Here is a 21734-nt window from a genome sequence, read left to right on the forward strand (position 1 = left end):
CTGCAAAACCGATTGTTCTATTAGTGAAAACTCTTTGAAAGCTTGTTCGTTTAGTTATACTCCCATAACTTACAACTCTTTCAAATCTAATTATGTTGATTTGATTCTTTGTCAAATGTGTCAGTGCTAAAATTATAATTATTAATGTTATTATTATCATCTAACCTTGCATTAATGCAGGTCAAAATATTGGTTTTTAAATGGAGGTAATAATATGTAGTTGACTATCTAAAGTTTTATTTTGATAAAATGTAGTACAATAAAAATGTTTGCATATTTATTACTTCATTAAAGTAGTTCTATGGCACCTATACCTAGTAAATTGATAAAACATAGGTAAAACACAAAATGTGTGTGCATGGAAAAAAAAGGCTTTTAAAATGTTTTAATGAAATTTTTAACTACGTTGTCATATTATTATGAGTTGTTTGCTAGCATTGCTGTTATTGAGCTAGCTTCGACAACATACATTAGTGTCTGCAAATATGATGTATGAACCCTGTGCGGTACTCTTCTGGAGAAGATGGGTGAGTTGGGTATATCTTTGCTAATCTCTTCAAGAAAATCTCCATATTATGTCTCCCCACATTAATTAAATTCAAGTCTATTTTCTTCAAATTAGGCACCTGAACCCCTTCTGAAATACTTTCTTAGCAAACTGTTTTTGTATACCCTCTATTTTTATTATGTCTTGGTACACCTATGGGTTGATGTTTAGATCGCTTTCCAAACTGCTCTCGTCGTCGATTGTAATTATTTCACATCACGTATTGACACAGACTTTATATTTCTCGCTATACGCAATCCACGAGGGAAGAACAGGCGGCGAAAGGGAGATATAAATTTAATATTAAAAAGGATAATATTTTTTCCCGCCAGTACATATCAGAATAATATGAAAGACATTGTCTATGACAATAACAGGCAACTTGAATATGCAGTCGGGAATATTGTGGAAAACTTCAGTGGTGGAGCTCCCATGACAAAAGCTCCAATGGTAGAAGGTTTGAACCTAACTAAAACTGTGGTTAAATTACATAAACCTACCATACTAGATCACTAGGGAATATGGATAAAGGAGTTGATTATGACGGAATGTACCCACAAATACGAGTAAAATAAATGTGGAAGAAAGAAAACTACCATTTTGAAATTTTGATAAATGCTTAGTTACACAATAATGATAAAATTTAAGGCAACTGTAATCTTATTTAATTATTCTTACAGCTCTCTCAAGCTCACCCTCAGTAAACAAGATTTCATTGAAGAAACAAACCTCGCCACTGAGCATAATGTCTGAGGTAATAAAACCAAATGAAGATAAATAAACAGACGTATCCGTGGATGATAATAATATTTCCTTAGCCTTATCTACTGTGCAATCCACAATAAAGGATAAACTTTACTGTCGAAAACAAAAAGGCACAGTTTTTATGAGACTAGAGGCATATTACATGATGAAGCTGATGCCGATGCCGTCACAAATAAAGACATTCATATTTTTCTGCTTTTATTCGACATAAGACTTCTAGCATTATACTCAATATTGTTTATGTTCACCAATTACTAACTACCGACCATTCTACAGCCTACACCCAATGTTCAAAGTTAGTTTGGTTCCTGACCAAAGTTAGTTACGGTTGTAACAAACCTGTCAAAATCTTTGAGTAACTTTTTCCTTCTTTTTTTTCAACTTTTACAACTAACTTGAAAGTTTTTAGAACTTTGGACATATTTTTTTTTCTCCCGGATGTTTTCACTGAATGCCTCGTGTTTTGTGCTGCAGATGTCTTCTAGGTGTTATTTCAAAAGCTCAAAACTTTGTATTTTTCTGTGCCCACGACAAAATCAAGAGAAATGCCCACGCATTGTAACATGGTAAGCTTTTGATTAAATTATACCTAAGTTTATTTTTTGTCCTAATTAATATAGCTAAGGACATGATTACTACGTATGGATATTTTACGTTCATCGTGTGTTGGAATTGTCAGATAAATGTCTTCAATTCGACCCTATCATTTCATTAGTTTGTAGTTCGTATAATTTGGATAGGATAATATTATTTTGATTGAGAAATGAGAACTTCCATTTGAACGCCCTCTCAGTTACTGGGTCCTGAACATCCTAGAATTTCAATATTGCAGTCAGGTTTGTTCTTTTCGTGTTGAAAATGTTGAAATCAAATGCTCTGCCTATCACTACATTACTTATTTACTTGTGGAGCAGGCACGAATATAAAATGTCGATTCCCGCCCCGGAGTGATTTTATCCTAAACAGGTAAGGTTCGTTCTGGGAATGACCGGCTTTCTCCTGTCTTGTCTTCCTTCTTTCTTCGCTTGCGGCACGATAAGGCCTTAGCAGTTACAGTTCCCTCTATATAAAAAAAAAAGAGATTTGTAGGATGTTGACAGAATAGGAAGGAAATAAATAAAAACCAATCTCGTCCCTCATTTGAAAAGTTTTTGGCCTCCTGACTTGGGCCCTGTGACCCAGATGTAATTAGATGAGCATCATCCAGCATTTTCATGAATATTTTATCGTATATTACAATTCCTACAGAATAATACTATTCCTACTTCCTATTCCTACTCCGTAGGTGCAATCGGAGATGTTATTTCACCATCCTCAATTCTCAAGTGAGGGAAAAAAAACTCGTATTAGAAACTTATTAATCAAAAGGTGTTATTCATTGGTATACCAGTTCATTCCAATCAAAAGGTGTTCGTTCCATGCCATCGTGCTTTGGGCTGCACGTTCCAAGTTCCATAAAACCTACAAATGTGTAGGTACCTATAACTCCACGGAGAGTAGTTATTAGTGAACTTTATTGCAAAATGAAGTTATTCCGCTCCGAATAGACATTAAACTCATTTTTATACAAGAAATTCGTGTAAAGCCTGGTCCCAAAGATACATATGAGATTTTAAGAGTAGATCGAACAATAGATCGGAAAGTTTGGCCCGCTACAATGGAACCCATGTACCTACCTAATAAGGTCAAAGGATTTTGGTGGAAAGATGATGAAGAAGAAACAATAAAGAAAAGATCATAATATTGCATTAATGCAGGTCAAAATATTGGTTTTTAAATGGAGGTAATAATATGTAGTTGACTATCTAAAGTTTTATTTTGATAAAATGTAGGTAGGTACTTCATTTTCTTTTCCCGGCTCTCCTTCTAGCCTACTCTTTACATCTTCAAATTGTGGTTCATCAGGGTTAACCACACTTCCTGTCAAATTTTGAATACTCGTAAATAAATTCCCAGTCCAATTTTACGTCATCTTCTCATCACTTAATTCAGCAGTCCATTTTAAAGACAAAATACTACCTCTCAAGTACAACCTTCTTACGAAAACATCAATTCTGAACATCTAATTGACGAAATCTACTTCAATCTGACCTATTTTTGTTCTTAAATAAGAGAGCTACTTCCTGATTTATCCCTAAAATTTTGTCCTTATGGTAATTCAAGGACAATTCAGGAGATTTACTGTGGAAATGTGCATGGTAATATGATATTGTCCAGTCTCCATTCTGTCATTGTTATGTAAATACTGGACACGTGCTTCGTCCCCTGTCCTACTGTCTCATCCACTTGTCCATTATCTCCTCTATTTACTAAACTCCTATCCCATCCATCTCCTCCTCCTTTCTTACTTCTCCTTCCCCTCCTCTCTGTTCACTGAATTCCCAAACCTTCCTACTCAATCTTTGTGCTCCATCCTCCCTTATGCTTCTCTTCCTCCTTACTTTTATAAGTCCTCCTTCTTTTCCTACCCTCTTCATTCCTTCTAGAGAGGGAGAGTTTATATGATGGAAAGGGGAGGGAATAGCATTTTTATTACGGTTGCCTGAGGTCTTGTTTATTAAAGTTTTTTTTTTATATCTATAGTTATTTGTATTTTTTTGATGAAGGATCAATCAACGAGCAGGATTTATACCTTTTATATAAATTACTCCACATACTGAGTGGTTCACAGAATAGATTCCCAGAGCAAACAAACCGAATAGAAATAGTGGTTTACCGAATAGATTCTAGAATATACCTAGTTCATATGAATCCTTATAAATTCATAAAACACTAAATTAAAACATGGCAGAGCAATATTCACAAGTTCATCAACAATGCAGCACGTTCTACTGGTTTAAATCTCGGATTAGCCACTGTCATTGTTATGCATGCTCATCAACGCAAACACAATACAAACACACATGGACATATTACACATAACAATACTGACAAAGATGAAGATGATCACGACTCTGATGAATGCAACCGACAGCACATTTGCGAAATTGCATAAGAGAGAGAGAGAGAGAGAGAGAGAGAGAGAGAAGCGCGTGTTAATATTTGGGATAATACAAAACAATAACTGTGGTAAAATATCGAGGCGGATTAGGGACGAACATTTATTGTATGTCAGATCCTATTAGTAGGTACGGATTTATACTCGAAACAATTCACAGATTCCTCTCTGTTATCAGTTACCCCTCTATTACTTACTCCCCGGTCACATTTACCCCTGTCTACTTACACACTCCTTCTATTCCGTATAAACTTGGTTATTTGATTCCCCTTATTAGGTAGGTAGTTTGAAGAAAAGGGCGTAGATAGGTACTAGCTGTTATGAACGACCTCCTAATGTCTTTTTCTTCCTGATCAATCTGATCATATAGGTATGAACAAAGCTTGCCGCATTGCATATTCGTAAATAATTACTAGGCATTCACAAAAAAATGTTTTGGTTCTTGTTTGTCGATTTTCTTTTTAAAATTTTCCAGATTTTATTATCATTATAAGTATGTAAAATTGCATAATTCGATTAGCACCAAAGTAAATATGAAAATAGGCTGAGAAAGGCGACAATTGTCACGAACGTTTCTGTTAAAAAGCGTATTAGAAAGCCTCTCGACACAGAATAAATTGCATAATTCGATTAGCACCAAAGTAAATATGAAAATAGGCTGAGAAAGGCGACAATTGTCACGAACGTTTCTGTTAAAAAGCGATTTAGAAAGCCTCTCGACACAGAAGAACAGAGGCTGTGGGGAGATTACATAATGTGCAAATTTCAGCCTCTCTTCCTCTGTTACTTCCTCGCCCTCATCATCTCTTGGAGGAGGGGAAGCACTTCTCAATAATAGGATTACACGTCGGAGAGGCAAACACACTATTTCATTACAAAGTAAACAATAATGCACTCAAGAATTAGTAAATAATCTTCATTCTCTGGTTTTCTCTCGTATAAGCTGTTCCAATAAACACGTACTTTTGTGCCCCGAGGGAGTTCCTTTGAATGTAAAACATTACACGCGAAAACTTTATAGTTCTGTCGATACAGGGTATCCCGAGGGAAGTCACGTGGTGTTACTAGTGTTCCTGTAGCACAGACTGGTAAATTGCTAACAAGGGGAAAAACAGACGAAGAAACACTTGTTTTTACAATACGAGTATATCTCTTCTCTCCTACCCTTTTGTCTTTAGAATCCTTTTGTCTTTTCTTTCTAGATATTACTTCAGTTTTTACTATTTTTCTGCTTTTATTCGACATAAGATTTCTAGCATTATACTCAATATTGTTTATGTTCACCAATTACTAACTACCGACCATTCTAGAGCCTACACTCAATGTTCAAAGTTAGTTTCGTTCATGACCAAAGTTAGTTACGGTTGTAACAAACCTGTCAAAATCTTTGAGTAACTTTTTCCTTCTTTTTTTCAACTTTTACCAACTAACTTGAAAGTTTTTAGAACTTTGGACATATTTTTTTTTTTTTCTCCCGGATGTTTTCACTGAATGCCTCGTGTTTTGTGCTGCAGATGTCTTCTAGGTATTATTTCAAAAGCTCAAAACTTTGTATTTTTCTGTGCCCACGACAAAATCAAGAGAAATGCCCACGCATTGTAACACGGTAACCTTTTGATTAAATTATACCTAAGTTTATTTTTGTCCTAATTTATAGCTAAAGACATGGTTACTATGTATGGATTTTTTACGTTCATCGTGTGTTGGAATTGTCAGATAAATGTCTTCAATTCGACCCTATCATTTCATTAGTTTGTAGCAATACAGTAGAAAAAAAGGAAGTACCTAGACGGAGAAGAAGACTCAGAAAAATACGAGAACAAGAAGGAAAAAGTGTAAAGGAAAAAGTTAATATTGAACTCAAGGGACCAACATTGCTTTACGCTCTGAAGCCTTTGAACAGCGTGAAGAGGTTTTCCTCCACTTTGGTGTTTGCCTCGTGAAGAAAAGTTCCGCCATAGCTTTGATCAGGTATGGCCTAGACCTTCTTGAATCAGGTGAGGTTAAAAGCCAATTTCAAAATTTCATCCCATCATTCCAAACATCTCAACATAAAGACAAGAACGTACGATGGATTGCCCTTTAATCTGATACCTCTGATGGTGACCCAAATACCCAAACCTCTAGTTTGAAATGGAATTGACTGAACTTGACTTACTGATGGACGCAATGAGCAGCTGTCAGCACATAGAGGTTGTTGATTAGAGTGGCGCCACAGTAGAATCTTTTCTTGTACATGAGAAGTGCCATCCAGGGATATTGGTGAACATAGGTGACTTGGCCGCCCACAATTCGCGTCTTCTTGTTGACTGCCCCGCAAGCTGTAACCAAGTTTCCAAGTTGATTATTAGATTTCTTAGATAGATACCTCCAACAATCCCTGGACACACAAAGGAAACTCCTGCACGTAAGGGTGCCAACTTGGTCATCATCATCACCTCTAAGTACCAAATGTGATCTCTACTAATATTTGAAGATTTGTGACCACAATTCGCGTCTTCTTGTTGACTGCCCCGCAAGCTGTAACCAAGTTTCCAAGTTAATTATTAGATTTCTTAGATAGATACCTCCACCAATCCCCTGGACACACAAAGGAAACTCCTGCACGTAAGGGTGCCAACTTGGTCATCATCATCATCACCTCTAAGTACCAAATGTGATCTCTACTAATATTTGAAGATTTGTGATCTCTACTAACGGTCTAACTCTTCACGCTGTTCAAACTAATAAATTCGGTCCAACTCATTCATATACTGAGCAAAGCCACAAACTTACTGCAAGGGCCACACTTTTCCAGATCCACAGGTTTGACCGGCTCAGGTGGGGTGCTCTCTTCCTGGTTGGTTACAAATCCAGATATGAGCTCCTGAAACCAACTGGTGTAGTCTTGGAACCCATGTGGAGCAGCCACTGGCATCGGACCAGGTACCACCGAAATACCATCGTCCAGGACCTCTGGAACCTCATCATGTTGAACGTCATCCAGAGGCTGCAAAACCGATTGTTCTATTAGTGAAAACTCTTTGAAAGCTTGTTCGTTTAGTTATACTCCCATAACTTACAACTCTTTCAAATCGACCAGGTACCACCGAAATACCATCGTCCAGGACCTCTGGAACCTCATCATGTTGAACGTCATCCAGAGGCTGCAAAACCGATTGTTCCATTAGTGAAAACTCTTTGAAAGCTTGTTCGGTTAGTTATACTCACATAACTTACAACTCTTTCAAATTTAATTATGTTGATTTGATTCTTTGTCAAATGTGTCAGTGCTAAAATTATAATTATTAATGTTATTATTATCATCTAACCTTGCATTAATGCAGGTCAAAATATTGGTTTTTAAATGGAGGTAATAATATGTAGTTGACTATCTAAAGTTTTATTTTGATAAAATGTAGTACAATAAAAATGTTTGCATATTTATTACTTCATTAAAGTAGTTCTATGGCACCTATACCTAGTAAATTGATAAAACATAGGTAAAACACAAAATGTGTGTGCATGGAAAAAAAAGGCTTTTAAAATGTTTTAATGAAATTTTTAACTACGTTGTCATATTATTATGAGTTGTTTGCTAGCATTGCTGTTATTGAGCTAGCTTCGACAACATACATTAGTGTCTGCAAATTGTTTTCGCAAAACTGAACATTTTAATAGCAGCGTTTAACTGCATATTATTACAACAAAAAATGCTGCAAATCGTGAGGCTCAACAAAAAAAACCTTTGGAAATGATACTCTGATGTTTTCGCAAAACTGAACATTTTAATAGCAGCGTTTAACTGCATATTATTACAACAAAAAATGCTGCAAATCGTGAGGCTCAACAAACAAAAACCTTTGGAAATGATACTCTGGATTTTCAACCCATAACTAGGAATTTATATGTATTTTTACTAATTTAATACACCTCTCACATTTTCATATGCATTACTTGTAGTAGCTGCCTTCATCGGACTAAAACCCCGATACCTTATTTGTTAATCAAGAAAACAATACTTAATATTTATGCACCTTTAATTAATTATATTAAAAGTCATAAAAACAAAATTAAAAGTACACTAAAACTTTTCTGTCGGGAAGTTTCCAAGTTGAAGTTTGAACAGATAAGAATAGCCGGAGCAATAAGGCAGACTGGCGGAATAAGGAAGCCGTTTAAAAAATAAAAAAGTTCAGGTAAAGAAATGAAATTTAAAGCTGTTCTCTTAATTATTAAACATCGCTCCCTGTGAAGAGGAGAGGGGGGAATATCGAGAAATAATAATACCTACACGGGATATTCAAATCTCTCAACGAAGCCATAAGTAGATTTCACAATGCTTTCTCTTTCCATTATCTACGTGATTATGGAAATAGGGTGTAATGTTCATTACAGAAAGATGTTAACATGCTTGATGATAGTTTACGTGTAGTCTGTCAAAAAATGGTTGGTGGTTGGGTAGGTACCACGAATGTGCCTAAAAAGATTTAAGATTTATTTATTCAAAATCCCAGACGGTATAGTTTACAATACAATTACATGAAAGAAAATATATAAAAAGATTCAAAAGGGATAGAATCTATTGAACTACCTCTTAGATATTAGGTAAGAGAAATTTTGTCAATTCAACCTCTTGAATCAGTGACACCAAACGGAAGAGCTAAGGACCAATTGCAACTTACCATGCCAGGAGTGTTGCAGGTTGCATCTTGTAATTCTGAAGATAACTACGTTGTCATATTATTATGAGTTGTTTGCTAGCATTGCTGTTATTGAGCTAGCTTCGACAACATACATTAGTGTCTGCAAATATGATGTATGAACCCTGTGCGGTACTCTTCTGGAGAAGATGGGTGAGTTATGTTTTAATGAAATTTTTAACTACGTTGTCATATTATTATGAGTTGTTTGCTAGCATTGCTGTTATTGAGCTAGCTTCGACAACATACCTACATTAGTGTCTGCAAATATGATGTATGAACCCTGTGCGGTACTCTTCTGGAGAAGATGGGTGAGTTGATGTAGGTATCTTCTACATTTTACTAGTCTACTGCAAATTCTAATGTTATAATATTACAATACATAATGTTTCTTCAAAATTACCAATTCAGTTTCAAAAGATCATAATTATTTTCAGTAGTGTTCTCTGCAATTAAAGCATCCTTGAATCCTATTGTTGCTATTTTAAGTGTGATTTCCATTCATCCCGATTTCTTCTTGGGTATTTTTCTGGCTTTCTTCTAGTGAAGGACACTCTTCCACCCAAACACAAAATATCAACTTCCGTGTACCTGTTTTAGCTCCTCGTGTTGTCGTGTATTGTGTTCTAAATCAAAGACTGCATTAAGAATCTTGTATCATATTACACTCTATGTTACCTAGCTAGTCTAGCTACCTATGTGATAACACCATTCAACTGGTCCACGGTGAAAGGTTATTAATAAATATGTCAAGCAAATAAAAGTGCTCGCAGCTTCTCTCCCCAAGACGGACACATTTTTCTTAGCTCCTCGTGTTGTCGTGTATTGTGTTCTAAATCAAAGACTGCATTAAGAATCTTGTATCATATTACACTCTATGTTACCTAGCTATGTGATAACACCATTCAACTGGTCCACGGTGAAAGGTTATTAATAAACATGTCAAGCAAATAAAAGTGCTCGCAGCTTCTCTCCCCAAGACGGACACATTTTTCCATCAGCAAAAGCTTTCACACTTTATGTACAAGTAATGTATGGGCCATGTAGAAGTTTATTGTTTATGGCAGCGTATTGGATGACACAAGTGCAATAATAATACATGCTGTGTGGAGATGTGGATGAGTTTCTCATCCAAGTTAATGCCGGAGCAGTTACTTTAGACTTTTATGACTTCACTTCCCTGGATAAGGTTTAACATATACCCGAGGAAGGATGACTATAGATGTATATGTATATCTTAATCTGTATGTGTGTTGTGTGTGTGCTCCTGGAAAATATGCTTTGACTTTTATGAACAAACGCATTACGTTTCTAAATATCTTTTGTATTATGTTGTGCACTAAAACAATGATGCGCTCTAGTCTGGTGTGTCTGCGTTGAGAAACTGGCAAGTAGGGAAATGTGGGGTAAACGAGGTTCAAAGTTTGACCTTTCGGGAAGGCCAAGTCAGTACTTGCACAAGACAGATATGTATATGATTAACTGATGTACCATTAACTTTGATTTTGTCAGGATGGACAAAATCCACGCCTATACTTTTCATGAGATTCAATCTTAGCTTAGAAGATCATTTGAAATCCGAGATATTATGCTGCCATAGCGGAACAAATCAGTTAGGCACTCTTAGGATTTGGTTATAAGGTTATAATAACAAATCAATTAGGAATTGAGATGGTTGAGGTAGATACTGTCTAAGAGATCAGTTACGTTTGTTAATAAAGAATCGCTTTTCTCGCTTCCTAATCTCCCAAGTTTCGCCCGACACATCTTCCCCACTTCTACCGACTAGGGAATGTTTACACGACTCCTTGGGTCTTGGGTTAATATTATCATTTGTTTTTATAACTCTCCCATTTATATCAGTGAATATTTTTTTGCCCCAGTGTCTAGTAGAATCTTTTATTGTAGCATAAAACTTCTCAATTGTTCCCTGTGTAGTAACGGGAGTAGTTGTTGCTGGGTATAAAAACAAGAATGTAGTATTGAGACTATCAGAGGAGAGCTCTTCACATAAGTTAACTAAATGACTGTCTTTAAAATAAGAATGTGAATGTTACGTTTGTAAGATAAATTAATAAAGGGGATATGCTAGAAGACTGTCTAAAAAACAATAAAAATTTGACTTTAATCAGAAATGACGGTGTGCACATGAGCAGACAACCAGACGATTAAATTGTCTATCCCCCCAACAAACAGCTAATGATATAATCAACCAAAGGAAAACACAATCCCGCGCACTAATTTTGTACTTTGCTCTCGAAGCAAGTTACAATATGGCCATTTTAAAATGCCATAATCTCTCATTTAAAAAGTTTTCGAAAAAAGGATGTCTTGTTACATTCTGTAGAGAAATGCATTCTGGCAGTGCAAGGCCATCGTCAGCTTCAAGAAGATTAGAAAATCAGTGTGATCTTGACTCAATTGGACCAGATTGACGGATCTAGTTGCCTTAGTTGTCATTTATAAGGTCAAATGCAACACCTGAACAACTGTAATCTCCCAACGTCCAAGATCCAAGGTTAGTTTGCATTAACTTCAGCCGTAAACATGAATGTCCCTTTATCACGTAACGGAGTTCTGCAATTAGGAAATACCAATTGGGTATTCATGATTATTAGTGCATTGGATTTCTAAACAGTTCTCAAGGTTTTACTGAATGGAATAGTGAGAAACGAAAATATCTCATTTACTCGTTAGACTCATTTACAACAAAAATATTGTAGATTGCCGAATTGTTTTCCTAAGCATTATCACTATCATAGATCACTGAGATGCACTTTAATACCTAATTAGATAGGTAGGTACTTGACTACACACTTTGGTTTTTCCATAAGTAATGATTGCATAAATTGGATAGATAGAAAGTACGCTGCAGTAGATTGGTATTTCCTGTTTTTGTGGTTACACTACATCCGAATTTTTCATACTTACCATCATTAAATTGCATAGAGATGTCGTGTGATGTCACGTCGTAAGACTTGAAAATTGCCGTTATGAAATCACGGCCTTACAATGATAAGTAATTAGGTAAGTATGTTTGAGGCAAACACAGAAGAAGATCTCAAAAACAACTATTACCTACATCTTCAGGAAGTTGCCTGCAGCAAAAGGTTGAAGAGTTCAAAGTATTTAACGCGAAGCTAACAAGCACTATGGTTGACCTTATCAAAAACATTACGAAAATAGTGACCTCAAGTGTGATGTAACTTGAAGTACGCTGTATTGCTTCAGGTACTTGGGTCACTTTCCATTTATACTCTATTGTGCCACTATAGGTATCTCTGATCTTGAGACCACTGGTATCATGTTGTGTTGTGTGCAGATCCTTATCATTTATAGCGTGGACACCCCACTTCCCTGTTTCAGGAGAAAGTGTTAGGTGTCTGCCTATCTTCAGGCCAAGCTTCTCTACATCGTATACTTCCCCTCTTGCCAAAGTTCCAATAGCACATTTCGTATTTAATTTCAAAATAAACCGTTCCGTTTTTAAAATGTTAAAAATCAATTTAGTGGATTTCATTGTCATCTTTTGTCTCAAGACGTTTTCTTAGTTTTGGTACCTGAGTGAGAACAAATGGTTCAATTAATCAGTTTAAACGCTACTTAGCAGGTGCTCGGTGTTGTTTTTTAGTTAGTTCATATTTTAGCTTTATTAATCTGTTGTTTCCGGTTGCTTGCTGATACTTCTGATTGATTGAGACAACATTCGCGAATTTGCATTTCTGTAGACTTGTTGAATTAATTGTACAGTTCCGGTAAGATAAATACGTACCTATTCTAGTTATTTTACATGTACCTATACCTTTATTTTTAATTTTACGAATCGAGAAAAATACGCCAGATCTAAGTCCGTATTTAAATTGTGATTTGGTGAACTTTTTATTCATGTACATGTACACGATATACCTACCTACATACATTTCTCTAGCTCTCTATCCAGTAATCATGTAGGCAATGGAAATTGAGTTGAATGCAATCTTGGTACAACCTACAACATTACCTAATGAGAATATACAAGTAAACATGTTGACAGGATGGTTCCAAATTTGTACATAGTTGTGATTTATTCAATAAATAATTGATAAGTTTACCAGATAACATACCTCATTTTTATACCTAAAGTATGTAGGTAGGTGATTAGTTCCCAAAGAGAATCCTCACTGCACTGAAAATTCATCCAGACAAACTTATGGACGACATCAACATAATGGACAGAAAACTGAGTCGAAAACATCGAAATCTCCGAGAAAAGTACTTATCGAAAGCGACTGTGCAACACTGTATAAGTGCTTGCCAAGCAATTTTCCTATTATCTTTGTTAAATGTCTGTAAGGAGAAGTTTGGTCGCCATATTCCTAGTCTTCATTATCATCTTGGACTTATTTTTCAGCAGTCGTAAACATTTTATGTCTTCCAACTTGTCTGTCATCCTTATTAAAGACTTTTCGGTTAAACTTGTACTAAAATTCGTCGTTCGCTCCAGAACTTTGCAAACTTTTTTATGGTCTTTTCCGAAAAGCAATTTTGAAGATGAACACGAAAGATAAGTGAATGGAAAGGATTGGATGAAAGATGCAAACTGACTGGAAACATTGAGAATTGTGTATCCTTGCAATTCATACTTGTTTGGAGCAAAAATACCTTTTGCAGATACTATTGCCAGTAAATCAGTAATCTGTTTGATTAAAACATAAGTTATGTATGATATGGTGTGCTCATTATCATTTTATTGGATTTAAAACTTTCGTTTAGAACTGTGACAAGATGCGCTTGGTAAGAAAAAGTTTTCAAATGAGCCATAAAAGTTAAATATTGATCATAACATTATCATCGTTTTTAAAATATAAAACCTCTACATGCAACCGATAATGAGTACGTACCTATGTATTACCTAAAGCTTAAAGGCTAGTAATAACTGATATTAAAATCAAGATATCCAACGAAATTCGTACCTGTATTGGATCTCATATTGCCAGTCACAGATTAAAATGTAGGTAGGTACCTACCGGACGTTGTAGTCAGAAACAATTCAACAATGACATCTAAACCGGCAACAGGAGACAAACTCCCAAATACCTAGCTGGAAGTCTATAAGACTAATCCCATTGACTAAACATAATCTAGGTATCCAACGCTCTCCGCTGGGTAGGACATGGTTTCAATGTCTTGGTTCTAGATGCAGGTCTAGGTAATTTCTCTTTAGAATTTTGGGGGTCCAACTGCAAGGCCATGGCCACACCAAGCTAGGAGATACTCTCGATGAAACATATTGTCAAGGCGTCCTCACGGGAGACAAGATATTGGAAGATCACACGCGGTGAGCATGGGATAAAACAATGCACAAGTTCACGTGATTCTTACATCAGGCATGGTCCAGAGAGATTTATTTTCATCTTTTCGAGTGCAAATCCTGTCCGAAACAAATACCTTAGGACTAATTGAGGGATTTGAGCCCTTCTGAACATGGGAAAAGGTGAAAAAGAAAGTCTGCCTCCAAATTCTGTCATAAGCTTTATTTGATGATCGTTCCGAGTACAACTTCTGTAACACATGTGATTCAATGAACCTAGTTAATCTGATGATCAAAAGATTAAGAATGGAAGAATTAGAGAGTTCCTAATTTTTCAATTTTCAATCATTGTTCTAGTTTCCAATTTCCAAACTTTTTCGTAAGTAGGTAGCTATTTACAGTTTCTTTCATTAGATGTCATTAATTGATTGTGATAAAAGTGAAGCAGCAAAGATTTCAAAGAGGTACATACCTTCTGTTGTAAAACAACTGAATATGACTTCAATATATCTCCATCTCTTAGCATGTCTCATTTGAGACTACCACGTAGAATTTTGCCCCATTCATCGCGATTTCAAAGATTTTACTCCTTACTTCACTACTTTCTTTTCGGTACGTAACTCCACAATATTTCAGCAAGAAACAATAGTCATCCAAGTTCTAATAGATCCCAGTCATCTGAGTGTGTTTGGTATCAGTGAGTTATCGACCACCCCTGTGGTGAATATAGAAAGTGATACCACCGCCACTGCTCCTGCTGACCTTAGAGATTTCTTAATTACTCAAGTTCAAACCGTAACAAGAAGAATAATCATATCAGACACAATAAATCACAATATTTCAACAAGTGAGCACACAACTGGAGAAATTATTCCAGACTCGGGAGTCACCATGGTGTCAGCAACAACTGAGACAACCTCAGTGAGTGTGTATCTTCCAACCAGAAGCTTTCTACAGGTGAAGAAGACTCATGTAAGCCAATCTTCAAGCAGACATCCTTCAACTGTTGAAGACGTCAAGATGTGAAGGCAAAATATTTCTGCATTAGACAAAGTCATCAAGTTAATTCATATTAAAGGCGATTCTCAAGCAAATATCTTTCATCAGTTGAAATGGATATCAGGATCTGAAACAAAAATCTTTCAACAGAAAAGAGAAATTCAAGTTGATTCTTCCGTAACAAGAAGAATAATCATATCAGACACAATAAATCACAATATTTCAACAAGTGAGCACACAACTGGAGAAATTATTCCAGACTCAGGAGTCACCAACAACTGAGACAACCTCAGTGAGTGTGTATCTTCCAACCAGAAGCTTTCTACAGGTGAAGAAGACTCATGTTAAGCCAATCTTCAAGCAGACATCCTTCAACTGTTGAAGAAGACGTCAAGATGTGAAGGCAAAATCTTTCTGCATTAGACAAAGTCATCAAGTTATTCATATTAAAGGCGATTCTCAAGCAAATATCTTTCATCAGTTGAAATGGATATCAGGATGTGAAACAAAAATCTTTCAACAGAAAAGAGAAATTCAAGTTGATTCTGGTGTTGAAGGAAACCCGCCCGTCCGTGTCCTAGTTGGCCCCGCATCACTACCAGAGAATTGAACTGTCATTAAAATTCATGACATCCAATACGAGTAACCCTCTGACCTTCTTTTCCCCCACCCTGCCCTAAAGCTCGTGACAGATAAGGAACACTTACGACTTATTTCCAGAAAGGAAAAAAGGAAGGAGGGGAAATGACGGAGGAGAAGAAGAAAAAGAAGGGAGAGGAAGAAGGAGGAGGAATTGAGAAGAGGGGAGGAGAAATGGAGAAGAGGAGAGGGAAAAAGGAGGGATTGGAGGGGAAAATAGGGAAGTATGGAGTGGCGGTTCACCACTAAGATTAAACAATGTTGATCGTGGTTTTTATCTGGCTTGGTGGCCGACCTGACACTGACATGCATCACATTCTGCCGGGTTTTCCGGAGTAATGTGAAGTGCGCTCAAATTTGCCAAGGCAATTGAGCTCTCTTAAGGTGTTTCCACATTGTCGACTGGCCGTCGATCGATGTCAACCACACTGCCTCGACAACTTAGATTCACCTCGTCAATCAACAGTCGGTCGACTATGTTTGGACACACCTTTAAAGTCCTTGGGGAAAGACGAGGTGACAAGTCCTGATGGGAACTTGCCTTTTCAATTTCATAATTTTCAAAAAGTTTGATAAATTATCCTTTTTGTCACTTGTTAAATTGTAACTGTTGGTGCTCAGTTCAAACGTTTCGGATAACAGACAATAAGACAGCCGGGAACTTTTGTCTGTTCGCAGATCTTGAAATGCTGTAAAGAAAATAGGTTGGTATTTTGTTATTTCTTTATCTAAAAACTATAAAATGAAAATGCATTTGATAAAAAAGGGAGAAGAAATAGGTATAAAGTCCTGATGTGACTTCTAAGGAAAAACAAGGTGATTCCCTGCTTTTCCATCTTCCTCACAACGGCCCTGGATGTTACGACTTGATAGTACTCTGGGGAGCTCACAGAACTTTGAACAGTTCATGGAACTTGCCTTTTCAATTTCATAATTTTCAAAAAGTTTGATAAATTATCCTTTTTGTCACTTGTTAAATTGTAACTGTTGGTGCTCATTTCAAACGTTTCGGATAACAGACAATAAGACAGCCGGGAACTTTTGTCTGTTCGCAGATCTTGAAATGCTGGAAAGAAAGTAGGTTGGTATTTTGTTATTTCTGTATCTAAAAACTATAAAATGAAAATGCATTTGATAAAAAAGGGAGAAGAAATAGGTATACCGTACATCAACCTAAATAAAAACTATACAGAACAATGAAATGAAAAGCAGAAAGATATGATCGGGAGAAAAGGTTTTCCAGTCTTTCATACATAAAAACCTTTCGCTGTCTGTCTTCTGACATTATTTCATCGACTTTATTATACATCCTTTTAGTAAGTTACATGAAAATCATTTCTGTTTTTATTTTCTCGTCATCAGAATAAAGTCGAAATATTTATTGCCAGCGTCAGTTCTCGACATAAATGCAGCACTTTGATCTTCGGAAAGAAAGGAGCAGACGTTCGACCTTTTAGCAACAAGACACAAAATCAGGAAATAGATATAATAACTGCCGGAAACTTCAGCTGCAAAGACTGTGCTCCCCATGTGGATTTGTGTTTAATTGAAGGTTATTGGTAATCCGTAGAAGAAGAAGATGATGAAGGAGAAAGAAAATTGACGAAATTTCAGGGCCACATGCCATAAGGCAAATAGTTGAAACATCAATTTCCACAGAAAAAATATTGATCAAAAATTTACAAGTCGCAAACTTGCTAACAAATTTAACAATGACTGTAAGGTTACGACGATATGAGTGGAAATGACTCATCTATTTCAAGTGCCAATGTTGAATAGAATATTACAGTAGGTGATAATTGAAAGTAAGTTTGACCTATATTGTGCCGAGACGTCTTTCTAGCCTAGACAAACTAGATTTTCCTTCCTCCGTGCGCCGTAACTGATGGGTTGGGGTACCTTATCAGATGGTCAATCGTTGTCTTTCAAAAGGTTCAACTGAAGGTAGAACCACATTACCATCACGTCACGTGAACTCATGGGGAGTCAGGAAGATGTAGTTTGACCTATATTGTGCCGAGACGTCTTTCTAGCCTAGACAAACTAGATTTTCCTTCCTCCGTGCGCCGTAACTGATGGGTTGGGGTCACTACCTTACAGATGGTCAATCGGTGAAAAGGTTCAACTGAAGGTAGAACCACACTACCATCACGTCACGTGAACTCATGGGGAGTCAGGAAGATGTGGTTCGAAGTTTTCCCATAATATTGTAGGTAATTTCGTTCAGGACAGCCACACTACCATCACGTCATGTGAGTTCACGTGTTGAAGATGACGTATGATACCTAATTGTTATAAGATGATCAAAGATGGGTACGTCTAAATTGTAAATTTCATATCGATTTACTTAAATTGTCACACATGTCACTTTAATTTCTAACGTAGAATTATTTCCAATGAGGTAGGATTTTCCGCCACGAGTTTCCAGCTTTTCGTGCAGGCATTTTTTTCACGAGTTTTATGGAAGTCATGATTATCCAAAAATAAACAGGTAAAAATTTCTTTGAAATTATTTCTGTTCAAGCTAGTAGGTAATTATGAATAGGGATTGATAGAACTATAATGTATTACCTATATACATAGGTACATAATACCTATTAGTGTTCATGTGTGTACATAAATTTATGTTAAAACTGGCCCGTGGCTCCCGAACAATGGACGATAATATAACGACTTTAGGCTTTAATGTATTCATAAGCCGCGCTTACCGTGCATTAGTATGCCTAGGCGTTATGGATGCGTGTATTATTTCATAACAAACATGCCGACAAAGTTATGTTGCTGGCGTGAACGACCTAGGATTCCAGAGTTAAAACGCCTTATTCGAAAAAAAAAGTTATGTTATTTCAAATCCAAGTACATAGATATGATATTTCACATCACAATAATTCAAGTACTTACCTACTTACTTTCCGTGCGAGAATAATTCAAGTTAAGATGGGACAACTGCTCTGAAATCCTTTGATTTCAAGAGACTTCTCCAGAATCTCCAGGGAGGTTGAATTCGTATGGATAGATGAAAACTAATGTGAGGAAAGCCGTATTTTTCTTTCGCAATTTCCCCTCTTCTGAAGCTCGTTTTCCCTCTTTTGGAGTGATAGCCTGTACTAAACCATAAAAAAAAGGGGAGCGAGCTTCAGAAGACGGGAAATTCCGAAAGGAAAATACAATCAAAGCACCTAATGACTACTTATTGGAAATTTGGAATCTGACCAAAAAATTCAAAATCGGAAAATGTTTAGGGAAAGTCCGGGCAAAGTGATCCGTCCGTAGGGGAAGTCTGGGCAAAGTGTTCCATCCGGGCACAATAATCGTTTTGTTCCGACCTACCACGATTTTTTTCCTTCCCCAGATGAAGCCAACTACACGGGGAAGATCGGCATAGTGGCGGGCTGGGGACGTCTCGACGAGCGAAAACCGACGGCAAACTCCCTACGCAAAGTGGAAGTGCCCATCCTGTCCGAAGAGGAATGCAAGAGCGCGGGCTATAGTGCCAGTCGGATCACTAACAATATGTTGTGTGCCGGGTATGCTGAGGGCAAGAGAGACTCCTGTCAGGGAGACAGCGGTGGTCCTCTGCAGATAGCCGTTGCGAGGCCGGGCAAGATGGAAGTCATTGGTGAGTAGTTGAACACGAATTACTGAATTATCTGAGCACACGACAGTACTCCAGGCCTTACAGCCCTGTGTATCTTTACACGAACCGATTCGGCAGGTTTTTCTCACCTTCATAGATCAGCTTCCTCTAAAAGTGAACTTTTGAAATTCAGGGCATGAGTAGTTGAGTACTTATACACATTTATGTGGGCTGATCTGTGGAGGTGAGAGAAACATGCTGATTTGGTTTGTGACTTTGAGTAAAGAGAAACCCAGTCTCGTGACAGCAATTGCCTTCACAACATCGGAACAATTTATACTTTCCATAGGCTTTACGTCTGGAGTTATAAAGAAAAGGAAATGGAAATTTGAAGGAAAAAGAAAAGAAAATGAGGAATTACGACGATATGAGTGGAAATGACTCATCTATTTCAAGTGCCAATGTTGAATAGAATATTACAGTAGGTGATAATTGAAAGTAATCTCGTGTATATCTGGGAGTGAGAAAAAATTAAAATGCAGCGCTGAATAAGAGTAAACACAATGTAATTATTGAGAGACATGATTTTTTTCCTATATTTTGCTCTCAATATTGTTACTTCACCTTCTACTCTGGCAATTCGTGTATATCTGGGAGTGAGAAAAAATTAAAATGCAGCGCTGAATGAGAGTAAACACAATGTAATTATTGAGAGACATGATTTTTTTTCCTATATTTTGCTCTCAATATTGTTACTTCACCTTCTACTCTGGCAAGCCAATAAGATAACAGGCTTACTTTCAGTAGGAGGATATTAATATTTTAGACCCACTAACCTAGGTATAACCTAATTGTAGTTTTAAAACATATCCTTTAAAGACCGCTGATCTTATATCAAAAGATGTTCGCAAAAACGTAATAAATGAGATAGTAGGGTCCTGTAAATCAATTCAAATCAGAATGGCAAAACTTTGATCTTAGCCCTCAATGAGTCCAAAAGCCAATAAGATAACAGGCTTACTTTCAGTAGGAGGATATTAATATTTTAGACCCACTAACCTAGGTATAACCTAATTGTAGTTTTAAAATATATCCTTTAAAGACCGCTGATCTTATATCAAAAGATGTTCGCAAAAACGTAATAACTGAGATAGTAGGGTCCTGTAAATCAATTCAAATCAGAATGACAAAACTTTGATCTTAGCCCTCAATGAGTCCAAAAGGAACGTGCAGAAAACATAAAACACCATGGTGAAAAACTAACAATTTTCTTTGAAGAAAATGTCTAGTTTTCCACACGAAATAGTTACGTGAGGAAAAATCAAAGTGTACGTGTTCGCTTTTACGAGAACATGACGCCTCGTTCATTCATAAACCCCGTCATACATTTCCTAGGACATGCATTATTTACTACCGCACGGATGATACCGCGCGATGTCAGTGTCAGCGTTTACTATAGTTTCCACTATCTAGCATGCGTTATTGTTATTCTCCACAGCAAGGATCGTCTCCCACGTGTGTATGCTCTACCCGAGGTCCTTATCACAAGGTGATAGGATAACATGGAGGTCTATCCCCATACTCTCTCGCCACTCATCTCGCACTCAATTAGTTCAAAGCTATAAAAATGTGTCACAGTCCGGTCGGAACACTTCAAGTGGCAACAGCAGGTTCATCTTCGTCTTTCCTACGCCTTCCCAGTTCGATCTTCTCCAGACACCATGCAGACTTTCCTACTTCTTCACTCGAGTCTACTGGTCATCGCCACATCCGGGTCACCTGTTAGTGTGAGTACAAACTGACATTTTCAAAACCAAACAAAATAGGATACCCCAAACATAGTATTGAATATTATATTCTCATACTAAATATGGTTTGTAGTAAAGGAGTAGATGGGTAAATAGAGCGCAGACTGTCACATAAAAGTTGAAAAAATAAAAAAAATAGAACCACCGAGGCCAAACGTCCCCAACCCCTATGCTCCTCCTCCACCTCCTGAAGACCAAGGTAGAAGTTCTTTCTTTGATCTCCCTTCAGCCAGTCACTTCCTATCGGACAGTTCAGATGTTATAGTCGACTTCAACGTAGATGATCTGACCCTATGGAAATTCATATCTCGTCTCCACATAGCATCCTATTATTTGTACTTTACAATGCCTGTAAAAACCTTCTGTTATCATGATGCTAGGCCATAGCCTAATGACCTAGAGATGATTTCGCATTGTTTTTGTCAGTGG

At 36.9% G+C, this 21734-nt stretch overlaps 2 protein-coding genes across 2 annotated transcripts; one reads left to right on the plus strand and one right to left on the minus strand.

Moving 5' to 3' along the window:
- Positions 1–6220: 6220 nt before the first annotated feature.
- LOC103509896 (transmembrane protease serine 9-like) lies at positions 6221–9000 on the minus strand. Its single transcript, XM_008474528.3, has 6 exons — positions 8975–9000; positions 8230–8284; positions 7373–7456; positions 7086–7299; positions 6796–6830; positions 6221–6596 (listed from the first exon to the last, which is right to left on the minus strand). The coding sequence occupies exons 1-6, from the start codon at positions 8998–9000 to the stop codon at positions 6465–6467; spliced, it is 546 nt and encodes a 181-aa protein (XP_008472750.2). The 3' UTR covers positions 6221–6464.
- Positions 9001–18229: 9229 nt separating this feature from the next.
- On the plus strand, positions 18230–21692 carry LOC103509903 (venom protease-like). The gene is made up of 4 exons (XM_008474533.1): positions 18230–18233; positions 19273–19539; positions 20996–21046; positions 21535–21692. The coding sequence occupies exons 1-4, from the start codon at positions 18230–18232 to the stop codon at positions 21690–21692; spliced, it is 480 nt and encodes a 159-aa protein (XP_008472755.1).
- Positions 21693–21734: the final 42 nt, after the last annotated feature.

This window comes from Diaphorina citri, unplaced genomic scaffold (genome assembly GCF_000475195.1).
Source record: "Diaphorina citri unplaced genomic scaffold, Diaci psyllid genome assembly version 1.1 scaffold542, whole genome shotgun sequence".
Classification (NCBI taxonomy): domain Eukaryota; kingdom Metazoa; phylum Arthropoda; class Insecta; order Hemiptera; family Psyllidae; genus Diaphorina; species Diaphorina citri.